General features: G+C 36.1%; 1 protein-coding gene and 1 pseudogene across 2 annotated transcripts in view; one reads left to right on the plus strand and one right to left on the minus strand.

Annotated features, from left to right (window-relative positions):
* Positions 1-16062, plus strand: part of LETM1 (leucine zipper and EF-hand containing transmembrane protein 1) — a 79873-nt gene that overhangs the window by 23116 nt on the left and 40695 nt on the right. For both annotated transcript variants that reach the window (XM_069071161.1, XM_069071152.1), the window contains exon 3: positions 9267-9720. In XM_069071161.1, the coding sequence (XP_068927262.1) occupies positions 9267-9720 (454 nt within the window). The remainder of the gene's footprint in view (positions 1-9266; positions 9721-16062) is intronic.
* On the minus strand, positions 13703-14201 carry LOC138148485 (large ribosomal subunit protein eL22 pseudogene; annotated as a pseudogene).

Below are 16062 nucleotides of genomic sequence, written 5' to 3' on the forward strand. Positions count from 1 at the left end.
GACATGTACCCTTCTATGCATGCACATATATTCATATATATATATATTCCCTTCAACCATCCTCATACCAAGAAAAGTTTCATGAATTACAGTTATCATTTTTCCTTGTAGGAATGTAAAGAGTTCGACTTTAATAAGTTCCTTATGATTTCTTTTTCCTGTGTACCTTCTCATGCTTCTCTTGATTCTTGTATTTGAAAGTAAAATTTTCTGTTCAGTTCTGATTTTTTCAACAAGAATACTTTAAAATGGGGTGGCCAGGTAGCACAGCGAGTAAGAGCACCAGCTCCAGTGTCGGGATGACCTGGGGATCGAATCCTGGGCTCAGACACTTAGCACCCACCCAGAAACACCTGGTCGTGTAACCTTGAGCAAGTTACTTAACCCCAGTTGCTTAGGGGTGGCCAGGTGGCTCAGTGAGTGAGAGCACCCGCTCCAGTGTCGGGATGACCTGGGGATCAAATCTGGGTTCAGATACTTAGCACCACACCCAGAAATAACTGGCTGTGTAACCTTGAGCAAGTTACTTAACCCTGATTGTTTAAAAAAAAAAAGAATACTTTAAAGTCATCTGTTTCATTGAATGACCATATTTTCCCCTGAAGCATTCAGCATATGAATATATATTCAGCATATTTTCCCCTGAAGCATATGAAGCATTCAGTTTTGCTGGGTAGGTGATTGTTGGTTTTAATCCTAGCTCCTTTGACCTCAGGGATATCATATTCTAAACCCTTTGATCCCTTAGTGTAGAAGCTGCTAGATTTCTGTTATCCTTAATTGTGTTTCCACTATATTTGAATTGTTTCTTCCTGACTGCTTGCAATATGTTCTCCTTGACCTGGGAACTCTGGAATTTGGCTATGACATTCCTAGGAATTTTCTTTTTGGAATCTTTTTTCAAGAGGTGATTGGTTAATTCTTTCGATTTCTATTTTGCCCTCTGGTTTTAGAATATCAGGGCAATTTTCCTTGAGAATTTCTTGAAGGATGATTCCTAGGTTCTTTTTTTTGATCATGGCTTTCAGGTAGTCCACTAATTTTAAAATTATCTCTTCTGAATCTATTTTCTGGGTCAGTGGTTTTTCCATTGAGATATTTCACATTGCCTTCTATTTTTTCATTTATTTGGATCTATGTTATAGTATCTTGATTTTTCATGAAGTCATTAGCTTTTATTTGCTCGAATCTAATTTTGAAGTAATTATTCTCTTCAGTGAGTTTTTGAGATTCTTTTTCCATCTGGCAAATTCGACTTTTAAGGCATTCTTTTCATTGGCTTTTTGGACCTCTTTTGCCATTTGAGTTTACTTTTTAAGGTGTTATTTTCTTCAGTATCTGCTGTTCCTTTTAAGGAATTCATATAAGACTACTAAATTAAAATATTTTATATCTAACTTTTTGTTGAAGGTGTCAGGCTGTTGACTTTACTTTTTGCATATATCACCCTCCCCCCCAAGAATTTCTTTAGTTCTTAAAAATGGTAAGACCACCTAGAAACATCAGAGCTTCTTAAACTGTGGGTTGTGACCCCAAGGGGTCACAAAATCCAGCAACAGTACAAGTTTCTGAACGTCTAAAGACTAAAAATTAATTAAAAATAAAATGTGTAATGAATGGGAGGTCTTTCTTGGTAGCACTTGCCCATGTTGCATGGCCCAGTTTCACTGCAGCCTTGGTTATGAGCCCAGAGCATGTGCACTTTGCACTGCCCGTGCCCTCAGGCCATGCAGCCCAACCAATGGCAGGCCCCAAAGAGGTTGGGGAATGGAAAAAGGTTAAGAGGCCCTGACCTAGATGATTCCAGGTAAAATTGTATTTCAATAGCTTTGGCATCTTTATGTAACAGGTGGGTGAAGAAGTATTGTTCATTCACTCCTTTAATTTTTGTAGTAATCACAGTTTTAAAAAGAACGAGGGGAACAAAAACATATTGTTAAATTAAGGACTATGCAACTAATTGACTGAATTGCATTATAATCAGTGAAAACAAATTTTTTCTGTATATTATTATTATATATATTAGTTGGTAATGTTGGTTGCTACAACCCATCAAATGTAAACTTCCCATTCAATGACTGCTGCAACAAAAACATAATATGGATAAAAGAAGCTGGTAACTTACCGTGTTTCCCCGATAATAAGACCTATCCCGAAAATAAGCCCTGTTGAGATTGCTACTGTAGTGAAGGTGATCCCCTGCGCTACACGCTGCATTACGGTACCCTCTGTATGCACCATTCCCCCCCCCACCAAAGGCATGCCGCGTTCCGAGCTGCATCCAATCAGAGCTGCAGCAGTGAGTGCGTCATCCTATTCTTCCCCAGTGATTTGCTTGCTGGCGCCATTGAGAGCAGTGCCGCGGAGGAGAGTTGAGGCAGGACAACAGAAGCCCTCCCCTGAAAATAAGCCCTCTGGTGTTTTTCTTTCCAAAAAAATTAATAAGACAGTGTCTTATTATCGGGGAAACACGGTAGGACAAGTAAACCAATTTAAGGAAATTATGTCAGGACAAAGTATCTTGATCAGAAAGGAAAGAGGGGTAAATCCATTGAACCAACTCCAGTGATCAAGACATCCAGTGAGGATATCACAGTAGTGAGAATTGGGTGTGAAATCAGGCCTGAACACAACGAACCAATCAAGCATAGATGTGTTAATGTAAAGACTCACTAAAACTGTAGATGGTTGGTTTGATCTCATTGAAAATGATGAAATACCGAATATATTCAAATCACTCGAATCTCTTGGCTATCATCCAACAATGGCATCACACACCGAACATTGGTCAGATGTACCAAAATGGGTGGAGAACTGAGAGGAGCCTAGCTCTATAAAACCAGAAGTGGTCTGTACCTTTAAAGCTATTTGATAAATGAATGTATCACCCTGTCATTATTGATTTTTTTTTTTGACACCACTGTACTATCCCTTTTCTAGGAGTTTTTCAAGGGGCTGTCTCTCGTGAGAAGAAAGCAGCACCTGCAGCTCAGCCTGTTGTCCCTGGAGCTGTGCCTTTACCATGAATCCTAGCACCCAAATATAGTCTGAGATTTGTATCATACACCAGTTTCTAGGGGATACTGTGGCCTCATTCTTTTTTTTTTTTAAACTGCACTGAATATAGGAAAATCTCTTTAATTCAGCTGAGCGATGGTAGCAGTTGTTTTTGGTTCTGACCAGAAATTTTGAAATTCTTCCTGTCTCAGATTGATATCTTTGTGATGGTAAATTGAGCCATTTTTTTGTCTTGACTTTTCCCCAGCCCTCAGTCGTTGAATGGGCATGGCCTCAGACAAACTGAGACCTGGGAAAGACCATAACTTAGAAAAGCTAAGGTCTTGCCACTGAACTTCGACAACTGGAGAAGAGAGTGGGGCTCAAGACTTTGCCCTGCTCTGCTTCGCTCATATCCAATACATGTGCAAGTCAAGATGCTATCATTGTGATATCATTGGTCCTCTTTGAGAGAGTGAAGGAACAACAACAGCAACTTCTCCTTCATGCGGAAGTTGATTACTTCAATATGTCAGGGATGTCTGATCTTGTTAGTGTGGGATTCTTTCCACCAACTTATAGGAGACCGAGATCTTGCTTAGAAGTCAGGATGAGGGTTCAACTCCCACCTCTCTTACTCCATTGAACCAAGTCACTTATCTTCTTTGGGACTCACACTTCTTCATATGGAATGAGGGGGTTAGACTGGATGACCTCAGGGGTCTCTTTCTGTTTTAAATGTGTGATCCTTTGATCCTGGAGAACTGCCTGAGGCTTAGAAGCTTAAGTGACTTGTCTTTGGCACAGACACAGTAAGTGTCAAAGGCTTCATCATTTGGACCCAGGGCTTTTCAGTGCCAATCACTTATTAGTCTATATGCCCTACTCAGTGTCTGGTTTAGTATTCATGAAGTTCCATGCTTGTGAGCAGCTCTAAAGTATATCTCATGTGTAGTCAGGGTAGCCCATAAGTGAACAAGACCCAGAAAGTTTAAGGCTGTTAATCTTAGAACAGACAGGATATGACTATAATTTTCACTTCTGAGGGATGTAAGGGCCCTGACTTTCCATACTTGTATCTGAGATAATTCTGTCTAATACCCCAGCTAATTCCCAGGGTAAGGCAGAAGAATTGGTGTACATTTTGAGCTAGCTTTCCTGACATACCCTCCGATTCTCTGAAGGATGTGGCTGTAAAACAGTGTCATCCAAGTTATAGTTTGTAACTTGTCACACAGTTTCAGACTGGTTATCCTACCTAGGTCTGGGATGGCCTTGTCAGATGTTGGAGTATAGTTTCATTAGTTAAGGAATTCATGATACTGCTCTAAAGTTTACTTTTACTTAGTAAAACTTTATTAATACTGTAACAGTTTTATCGGCATTTAAAAATATTCCAAACTTTTTGATCACGTATGAACATAAAATTGTCAACTATCCTATGTATTCCTTTTTACTAGGCTAAATAAAACCATTCTTTTAAAAAAGTCACTAATTCAGGGGGTGGCTAGGTGTCACAGTGAATAGAGCACTGGTCCTGGAGTCAGGGGGACCTGAGTTCAAATGTGGCCTCAGACACTTAGCAAAAAAACCTAGATGTATGACCCTGGGCAAGTCACTTAACCCCAGCTGCCCTAAAAAAAGGTAAAAAAAAGTCACTAATTCAGATCAACCTTTGCCATAATTAGGCTGAATTTAACAAAGTTTTAACTGTGCCACTTAAACTTCTCTACCTTTTCTTCTTCAGTGAAAATGCTTTTGTTAGCATTCTTTATCTTTCCTGACTGAATAGTTAATAGATATTTTCTAAATCAAAGCTCTTTAATTAAATTATTAACATTGTGATCAGTCTATTATGAAACTTTTAATCAAATTCCACTTGATAAGAATGCTAATAATGATTTGTTATAAAGAGACATTTATTTTTTTCCCATCCTCAAGTATCTTTAAAAAAATTCTTTTTAAAGAAATACATAACAAGGCTTTACTGTAAGTTTTAATACAGTTGGTTTCTGAGTTCACTGTATGACCCTAATAAATGTGTCATCAGATTGTTGTAGAGAAGGTCAGTCTGAAAATTTATTTTCCTTTACATTCTACCTTTTGTTTTAAAAAAAAAGCGTTACTTGAAAAAGCCTTTGATATTTTGAAATTTATTTTGTTCAGCTGAGTATTACAAGGTATTCTAGTAGGTAGCATAAAATATAGCCATTAGAATTTGAGGAAAAAGTGACTTCATAATTATAATTCTTGCAAAATAAATTAAATTGGACCTTCTTAGAGTCCTTTATCTGCAGTACTTCATGATCTGTGTTGCACATACAGTCTCATTTTTTGATGGAACAATTCATGCTGAATTCTGAAACTGGGGCTTAGAGATAAGACTAATTAAAAACTAACTTCATTTTAAGGTTTCTGTTGTACTGTAGAGCAGTGGCAGGGAGTAAATTTTACTACTAAAGCATTATAAGACAAGGTTTTTACAATGCTTTCCACGTTAATTCTCAACTTAAAAAAAAATCCCATTGATGAAAAAAGTGCCACATACTCTCAAATTAAATTATTTGACTTTTGTAGAAACCAATTTACAATGTGTTTTAAGTAGATATTTCCATAAAAATATAAGAAAAAAATATGGCCAAATCACTATTTTTGTTAAGAGGTAATAGAGATTCAGCAAATATTGATTGAGCATGCACATCCATAAATAACAGAAATAGAAATAAACAGTTACCATAAATAACAGAAATCATAATAATAGCTTAAATTTATGTAGTGTTACAATTTACAAAACTGTTCTTCAGATCAGCTCCTGAGTTAGTATGGAAGCTTATGCTTCAAAGAAGTAAAAGGGGAAAAGGCTACATATATATATATGTATATATATATATATTCCAGAAGATTTTTATATACACTTTTGCAGTAAGAAAAAAACAAATAAAATGGGGCATCTATTGATTGGAGAGTGACTGAGCAAATTGTGGAATATTTATGCTGTAAGAAATGTTGAATATGAGGAATTCAGAGAAATATGAGACAACTGGAATGACCTAAGAGTCAGAGTGAAGGAGACACAACTAGGACTGTAGTGTACAATGACTCCAGTGACAAGGAAATGAAGAGTGTTTCTGCATAATTATGTGTTTATGATGCCTAATCATGGACCACAGAAAAGATAAAGCATGTGCTTCCTTTTTCTTGGAAAAGCAGGGGACTGGATATGGAATATAGTTTATGCTATTAGTTATCATTGCTCTCTCGGTTTTATATTACAAGGGAAGGCTCATTGGGTGGGTGGCAATATATCTGGAAATGGGTGATATTACAACAGAAGTTATTGTTATTAAAACAAAAAAATTGGCATTTAAAAATTTTAGTACTTAGAAATGAGTGTTTCAAAATGTATTCCAAATTCTAGGATTAAAAAATGATAACTTATTAGCATGTGGATTTAGAGAATAAATATACAGGAAGAACTTGGTGAGGTATTTTTTATTATAACCAGTCCTTGAATTTGAGACATTAATGATCTTGGTTTGAGAGTTATATTTATTTCACATGGTAAGGGCAAAGGGTTTTTTAATATCTCATGTACCTTATCAGAGCTGGGGCTAAGCATTTAAATTTTTTTTTCCATTTAATTTTTCCATTTAATAGTGTAAAGATTTTTTCCATTTAATAATGTAAAGATTTTTAACATTTAAAAAAAATTTTTGCATTCCAAACTCTGTCTCTGTCTTTTCTCCCCCCTCATTAAGAAGGCAAGCAATTTGATATAGGTTAGCCATGTACAGACATGCCAAACATTTCATTTTAGTCATGTTGTGGTAGAAAACACAGACCCTCCCCCCTTCCCTCCCCCAAAACCCCAAGAAAAATAAAGAAAGTTTAAAAAAAAGTATGCTATTTGCATTCAGACTCTTATCACTTCTCTTTGGAGGTAGACAACATTTTTCACCAAGAATCCTTTTTTGTCTTATATCATTGTATTGTTGAGAAGAGCCAAGTCATTCACAGTTGAGCATCATACTGTATTGTGATTATTGTGTATAATGTTCTCCTAGTTCTACTCACTTCACTCTGCGTCAGTTCGTGTAAGTCTTCCTAGGTTCTTCTAAAAAAATCTTGCTCATCATTTTTAATAGCATAATATAATAGTGTTCCGTCATAATCATTATGCCACAACTTATTCAGCCACCATTCCCCAATTGTTGGGCATTCCCCTCAGTTTCCAATTCTTTGCCACCACAAAAATAGCTGGTATAAATATTTTTGTACATATAGGCCCTTTTCCTTTTTTTTTTCTTTTTAATCTCTGTAGTGGTTTTGAGAAGTAATGAGATCCTCAACTAGAATGGCGTGTAAGGAAAGTGAATGGGACCAGATATACGAATACTTTAGATAGAGTAGACAGAGAGGTGAAGGAGAGTGGAAGGCATGTGTTATGAACCTTTTTTTTTTTTTTAAGCAATCGGGGTTAAGTAACTTGCTCAAGGTTACACGGCCAGTTATTATTTCTGGGTGTGGTGCTGAGTATCTGAGCCGGGATTTGATCTCCAGGTCATCCCAACACTGGAGCCAGTGCTCTTACTCGCTGAGCCACCTGGCCGCCCCTAAGCAATTGGGGTTAAGTAACTGGCTCAAGGTTACACGGCCAGGTGTTTCTGGGTGGGTGCTAAGTGTATGAGCCCGGGATTCGATCTCCAGGTCTTCTCAACACTGGAGCCGGTGCTCTTACCTGCTGTGCTACCTGGCCGCCCCGATGTTATGAACCTTTGTGAGTGCCAGGATGGTGGGACACTTAGAAAAGTAGATTCTTAGTTGGGAATTTAGGATCAGAGGTCTTAGATTAAATGGGAAAAAGGAAAACCAAAATACGCTTCCCCTTGTCTGTTATGATTATGAGAGGAAAAAATGGAGCTTTTTAGTTCATTTGAGGCTTTATCTAAAACTACATTTTGAGAGATGTAGCAGGCTCTTAACTGAGGAAGAAAGGGAGAGTAAGGCTAAAAGTGTGATGCAAAGGTCTAAGCCTAAGGCATGAAGTAAGTAGCTTTTAGAGGCTTTTCAAGCTGCACCATGTCAAGCTAGAAATGCTGCTGCCTGTACATGAATGGCTCTGGAGATTTCCCCTCCTAAGTGAAATTTTAGAATCTTTATGTCTCTAGCTTTAGAATAATACTTGGGATATTATTAAGTAGTAACTGACAAGTAAGCCATACAGTGAAGAACTTGTGTTCTTTCTCTTCATCCTAGATCTTTATTGTCTATTTTAAATTTCATTTTATTGAAACTAGTTATATAATACGAATTGTTTTAGCAGGTTTTTGTTAAATCTTCTCGTTTATGAAGGTCACTAGTGTTTCTTGAGCTGTAAAAATGGTGCTTGGTTCTACTGTCACCTGGTTATATCTACTAGTATTTTAGGCATAAGGTTTAGGAGGAAATAATGAGTCTGGAGACAGTCTTGCAATACTAACCTATTAAATCACAAATATTACTTCTGTAGGAAGTTTTTTCCCTATCTTTATCTTGTTCTTCTGGATGAGAAGGGTTTGAAGCAATCAGCATGTCATCCACAAACTCATCGGAAGGACCTCCTTATAGGAAATTCCTTTTCAGTTTGGATTTTACTTTTCTGTAACAAGGGTGAACATAAAATACCTTGTTGAGGAAGAGACTTCCTCATAAGGCATTAAAGTATTAATGATGTATAGGAATGAAGCTTGTGTGTGTTTGTTTAAACAAGTTTTTGGTCTCTCTCATTCTTTGCTTCTCAACATAATTTTCCAAATTTTATTTGCCTGTGACCAATTTTGCATAGAGGTCAAGATTCAAAGTACTAATTGATTTAATTTGGAGGATCTTAGGCAGTGGTGGCGAAGTCCTGTAGGCAAGGTATTTGGATGTAATAGCTCCACTTAGAAGGTAAGAGAGCCAATGTTGGTGAGATATCCAGAATGGGGTGGAAGTTCCCTTTAATATTATTTATATTGATTTATGGTAATAGAAAGGTAGTTTGCTTCTTGACTCAAGAAGGGATTTTTTTCAGTAAATTTACTCTAAAGACATTTTAGCACGAAGCATTTAGTTAGTATATTGTTGTCTTAACTCATTTTAATGTTGTTTGTCCAGAGCCACTTTATACAGGTATTTTTTGATGAAGTATGGTGATTTAATTTAATTCATCTTGCTATATCTGTATATAGTTTTTAGATTTTAAGTTAAATTCCTTGATTGCTTACTGTTCTCTCTCTTTTTTTTTAAAGGAATATTAAGTTTGGTTGTTGCACTCATGTCCACCCTGTTTACATTTCCTTCAAAAGTGATCCTTTAAATTGTTGGACTAAAAGACCTGAACAAACATATATGGTAATAAGATCTCCTAAATCATGGACGCCTCTTTTTAGTTTGTGCTCTCTGGAACCTCCACACGTTTCTGTGCGGTGCTTGCATTCTTCTTGTCCCTTACAAGATGACTCGGTAGTGGAAAAGTCCCTGAAGTCTATCAAGGATAAAAACAAGAAGCTTGAAGAAGGTGGGCCTGTCTACAGCCCCACTGTAGAGGCACCTGTGAAGAAATCACTTGTTCAAAGGGTTGTGGATGAGTTGAAGCACTATTATCATGGCTTCCGGTTGTTGTGGATTGATACCAAGATTGCTGCACGGACACTTTGGCGAATTCTCCATGGTAGCACCTTATCTCGGAGGGAGCGGAGACAGGTAACTTGTAGTAAATGTGTTTGATTACTTGTGTTTGCTTTTGCTTGATTTCATGTTAGTTTAACCATTCTTAAATTTGAGGTTAGGAACAGCGAAATTATTTGTATAGGATTATGTAAATGCCTCATGCCTTACAAGGACTAATTCATGGTTATCTTTGCATCGAAAAAAGATCCTTCTCTTCCCCCTTTCCCTCTTTTCTTTTTAAGTGTAAAGATTAACATTTTGAGAGTTAATTCAAGGTAATTTATAGGCCAGTGGCTTTTCTAGATGATTGGGTTAGATGGTAGAAGGCTTAGATCTCTTCTTGCTGAGTATCCTAGGGACTAAATGCTTCATTGCTCTCTTCTCCACTTAAAGAAAGGAATAAGCCTATTCTCTCAGACTGTTTTATAGGAATTTTTAAGGAGATTCACTGAATACATTTTGTTAAGTTCTTTATACTTTTGGTGCTATGCAAAATATATATAGAATTATGAATAACTGGTTTGTAGTGTTAGTACTTATTAGAGAAACAAAATTAAGTCACATTTAATGCCCCCACATTTGAATTTTAGGTATATTTTAAACTAATGATACAGAGTAATCATAGTAATACTCAGACGTTTAATACTCTAGACAAAAGCATTAGTAGACTATATATATATTTTTTAATTTTCAGTGAGTGCTATAAAGGGATGTGTCTGACAAATGTATTGGATTTTTATAAGCCGTTTTCATCTTATTAAATTTGTAGAAGAAAAAAGAAAGCATGTTCTCCTGATCTATAGCTTTTTAGATGCTAGTCTTTTTCCTGAAAATGAATGTAAGAGTAAGAGACTTGGAAGGACAGATGAACTATGTGTACCCCCAGGATAATAGAGTTTGAGACTTTGGTGGAAAAGAGGAAGGATACACAGATGACTTACTACATCAAAGTCTCGGACTCCCCTGGTTTGAGTGTATGTTAATTTGTTCACTACTTGAAATTTGATGAAATATTATCCTCATTTGGGTATTGGAAATAAAAAAGAGAAGCTTTATGAATTCCAAATCCTCTATGCAAGTGTGTGTGCCTAAGCAGATCCTTTGAAATGAAAATAATAGAATGCTTTGTTCAGATTTCATGTTTAAAACATTTAATGACCATGGTTGGTTATAAGTTACATTTTTTATTATACCTTGTTAAAAAGAGTAGGATGTTTAGTTGTGATCTATAAAAAATGTGATTTCTAATTCAGCTTTTCAAATTTTAATAAGTTATTTTTTATTTGTGTGATGTTTTTCAAATAACTTTTATGGAGGGGAAATGAAAAAAATCCAAATATCCAAATAATCTTAGGTAGTAAATAAACTCAATTTTGAATGATTTAATTGGTAGGCTTTTTTTAGGTGTAATTCATATCATTGAATAGTTGGGCATGTCAGAATTATATTGTTGAGCATTTATTTTTGTCAATATATGTTTTCTTATACACATTCTGTTTTGAGTCAGGTGTTTATTGATCTGTGGGTTAATTTTAACATCAGTACTGGAAATTATACTTGTATTTCATAATTACTAACCTGAATAACACATAAGGTTAATTATCTTGGTCGATGCTTGCTTTATTGAAGAATTCAAAGTTGAGGTTTAATGTTGGATGTGTAAATAAAAATTTTAAGAAAATCTAGTGTATAAATATAGTGTCTGCTCATTTTTAATGTGGTTACTTAAAAAAAAGTCTAGTAGTATGTTGTTTTTCCTGAATTGTTTCAGTTGGAAACTTTTAAACAGCAAAGATCAAAGGAGTAGTATCCTTATGACAATTCAAAGTAGCAGCAGGAAACTTTGACACAATGAACCTTTAGAATTTAAGAACCTGGGGAGTCGGGCAGATTGACAGCAAATTTGGTGTGTAATATCTCTAAAGGTTTTTGTTTTGTTTTTGTTTTTTAGATCAATGAAGCAACTAATTAGACTTAGCATATAGAGTATTTCAGTTCACTTTGGAAATGTCTGAATAAATGAATTTTGTTTTTACATTTCTGTACAAGTGTAGTTAATGGCATAGGCTTTGGGAATGGTAAGGAGTAGAGCTACTTCCTGAAATTTTTCCCCTCAGTTTAAGATTGCATATTCATTGTAATTCGAGGTTGGATGCATGATCTGAGGTCTCTTCTGAAGGGAAAATGTATCCGTAAAAGGGTAACATTAAAATAATTGAGGTTGTGCATTGCAGACCATATGGTGTTTCTTGCCTTTTTTCAGAGAAGGAGAAGTAACTGGCAGCTCATTATATTGTCAGCCAGCCTTTTGTCTCTCTCCATTTTCTAAAGCATGCCACTGCTAATGGGGAGTGTTCTAATGATGGTCCTATCCCTGGCTGGAATGAAAATGGAGGAAATGCCATTAATGTATGTTAGACATTTAATATCAGATGATAAATTCATAGTTCAGAAAATAGCTGCAAGTGGTTCTTATTATACGTGTTGATGTTAAAAATATTTTGTCACCTTTATAAGAAATTTCATTTTCTAAATGTGAAATCTTTGAGAAACTTAAATATTAGGAAAGGAGACATTGTTAAAAATCTGATTTTGTTTTTTTTTTTTTTCAGTATTTTTACTTTTTAGAAGGCCACAAATAATTGATAGCATACATGGAAAACTTTAGAATTACATAATTAGATCTATCTATCTATATTTTAATAATGCCTGAATTTTTAAATCACAATTTATAAAATGCTTTCCTCACACCCCTGCGGGACAGCAGTGCAAGTTTTTTCCTTCCAATTTTGCATATGAGGTCACAGAGACTCAAAAGAAGTGAAGTGACTTGCCCATGGGTACTTCCTTGATGGGTAAATGCCCAAGCTAGACTTGGAGCCCAGGGCCTCTGATTCTACCTTTGCCTCCTGGGGTGCATTATCATGTATACCTTGGAGCTCAAAAAAGAGTCATAAATTGCCTACAAGAAGCTGCTGTGTGAGAGGTCTCTCTCCCAGGTCATCTTGTGAAGTCCCATTGTTTTGCTCTTCTTTGCCTGAAGTAGGAGGAGATGGTGACAAAGAGAATGAAAAGAGGGGCATATCTGTCCTGGAGCCATTGTCTGCTGCCTCCCTTTTTCTCCATTAGAGCAGGAAGTGAATGCAGCATGTATGAAACCGTGTCTTTCTTGAGTTGTAGGTGGCAGACATTTTGAAACATAGCTATCTCTACTAGTTAGAAAATAAATGGAATGGTATGTAATGATTTGGCATGTAATATAGTGATGTGGGTACCATAAAAGGGGACAAAAAAATTTGAATATAATGTCAGTAATTATAATACTTTCAGAAAAAAGTCTTCTTTCAGTGTCTTATTGTGGTGCTGTGCAGAATCCCTGGCAGGTTTTATGAAACTAAAAAGGCTTCAAGTAGGTCAGGTAATAGATTGTACAAAGACCAGCCGGGCTATGTTTGGACAAATTCATTGAATGGCAGGCTTTAGGGTAATGGATGCTTTCAACCATGGTACCTCATGAAAACTATCAGTTAAAGCAGGGAAAACTTTCAGGCTCCATCCATGGAGAGAACATCCACCCTGATAAAATCATAGATCTTTGAAGGACCAAAAAAGAGAAAAATAACTTCTTAAAAATTATGATAGGATAAAGTACACATGATGAGAAACTGAAATTCATTTAAAGAAGCCCTGCAGGAAACGCTGCCAAATGAAATCATGGATATAAATAGCTTACCTAATCTGAAAGCACTAGGTAACTATTGTTACCTAGAATGTCAGTCTAACCACTATTAAAAAGAGGTTGTGGAAATTATATTTGTATTGAGCATCACAATAATAGAGAGATAGACATTATTTTGCAGTTAAATATACATGGAATAGAGGCTTTTCTGGAAGGTTCTTAAAATTTCTGTTATATATTCTTTCATTTTCCCATTGACTTACTTATAAAACAGGAGAAATATTCCTGTGCTTGCCCTAGAGTATAATGAAATCATACTTAAGAGTATGACAAAAATTTTTTTTTTTTGGTTCAAGTTTTATTCAAGATCATATACAAAACGTTTCCAGACCCAAGAGGGTTTAATCCTCCTCCTCTTCCTCTTCGTCCTGGTTGATCTGGAAGTACCTAATTCGTAACTCTCCTTGCTATTGGCCACCACCCGAAGCCAATCGCGAAGATTGTTCTTCTTTAAGTATTTCTTTGTCAGGTACTTCAAATACCTTTTGGAAAAAGGCACTTCTGACGTCACAGTGATCTTGCTCTTACTTCTCTCAATGGTCACAACTCTGCCCCCGAGGTTGCCGGCCTTTCCATTCACTTTGATTCGTTCTTGTAAAAACTGTTCGAAATTAGCTGCATCCATAATCCCATCTTCCACAGGATGGGTACAATCCAGGGTAAATTTGAGGACTTGCTTCTTTTTTTTGCTGCCCTTCATCACAGATTTCTTCACGGGCGCCATGGCGATCGAGGAGCCAGAAAGGCGACAAAAATTTTTTTAATGAATTTTACAAAATCAAATATTAATAATTCTCACCATGTTACAAAGTAGTATTGAAACTATACATAACAGTGGTAGTCAGTGTGGAAAATATTATAGACAGAAATAGAAGTTGTTAGCCTTAAAGGCTTCCTGATTTAGCTTTGTCTCTATTATTTCAGCTGGTCAGTACTTCTCATTTTACATTAAGATAGCTTCTCTGTGAATCTCTTTCTCTCTTTGGCTTGTCCCAGCTGTTTGCTGGTCATTTTCTGTTCATCTTTGGTTTTTTAACCTTGAGATCTGGTTTTTGGTATCTTTGGTCAGATTAAATTCCAATACCTGATCAATTGATAAAGAGAGCCATTCTTATTCCAGTGTGGTCTGGTAGTCACTAGGGGAGGGAGGCTTTGTTATCTTACTGACTCCCAGAGATCTCAGTGATGATCTTTTATTTTTTTCTCAGGATAAAATATTTCCAGTTGTGCTGGGGAGAAATCTGAATTCTACCCTCGACCTGAATTCTGAGGTCTCTGTTTTTTCTTAGATTTTAGCTATTGAGGAGAGTCTCATCCCTTAGTTATTATATCCCTTTAGTTATTTTCAACAAGGACTTGCTAGATTTGATTAGAGATGAGTGTTTGTGATGACAGATGTGAGACACTTGTCATCTTTGGCAATTTGGCTAAATTTTAGGCAAATTCATTTATGGTAGAGAATTTTCTGCATATTGGCTTACTTTATTTCAAGGAATAACTAGATAGCAATTTGCTTTGCCTGGTGATTTTTGAGTGAACTATAGATATTCATTCAACAAACACCTATTATGTGCCTACTAAGCACTGTTTTAGGCAGTAAGATGCACAAAGACAAAAATGAAACAGGCCTTGACTGTTAGCTTACATTTCATTGGCTGTCCCAATATGAGATACATCTCTTAGTTTTAGCTGTTTTGAAAATGTTTACAGTGGATTTCCAGAGCCTTGGTTGTTGCTTAGAGCTAAGGATTCTCCTTTTATTTTCTTTCTGAAGAGCTTGTGTCTTGGGGCCTAGTTTTGGCATAAGGACTTCCATAGATAAAATTTAAATGTGGCTTAGCTTAAATTCTTATGTACTAAATTTTTCTGCCTTTTGAAATTTAATTTAAAATACAGATAAGTACAGTTTATTATTAGCAAACATCACAGATTACCTGATCATTCATAGTATGCTGATTATGTTAAAGATGTTATCAAACTATGATTATTCTCCATTGATGCAAACTATTATACTATCAAGTGATAAAATAATTTTATTAAAAATATTTTCCATAATATTTAAGTTTATAAACTAACATTATTTTGTATCTAGCAATTAATCACAATTGCTCTCATTTGACAATTCTTGCTGCAAAGTCTATGATCTCTTCAGTTTTCAGATACATTAAACTTCCATTTTTAAACCCTCAAGTTTCTGGAGTGACTCTACTAAAATTCATGGCAATGGAGGCAGAAAAGGGGCCTAGACTTTGGCTGCAAACTGCTTTTTATAACCCAGCAACAAAGGAATTTGGGAGAGTAGAGCTGAAGCTCACACCTGGTGCTCTGTGCTGAGGATTTTGCTGTGTAGAAGAAAAGCAGTTTCTGTGTGATTGCGATGTGGAAGAAACACTAGAGTCTTGTGGGATAAATGATAGGGTATAAAAGGGCTGAGAAAAAAGGGATGAATAAATGGGGGTGCTCAGGAGCTCCTAGGAGAGACAAGAAGTAGGTGCTTTATTGGAAGAGGAGGAAAACTCTTGATAAAGTCATAGAAGGTATACCTTTGTGGGGGCAAAATGGCCACCTCTGCTGCTCCTCAAAGGACTTTGGAGGAGTAAGGTATCTCTTTCCTGCCCTTCAATAACAATTCTGTG

Source organism: Petaurus breviceps, unplaced genomic scaffold (assembly GCF_028583685.1).
Source record: "Petaurus breviceps papuanus isolate PSGF00001 unplaced genomic scaffold, PetGlider_PUasm1.0 140, whole genome shotgun sequence".
Taxonomy (NCBI): Eukaryota; Metazoa; Chordata; class Mammalia; order Diprotodontia; family Petauridae; genus Petaurus; species Petaurus breviceps.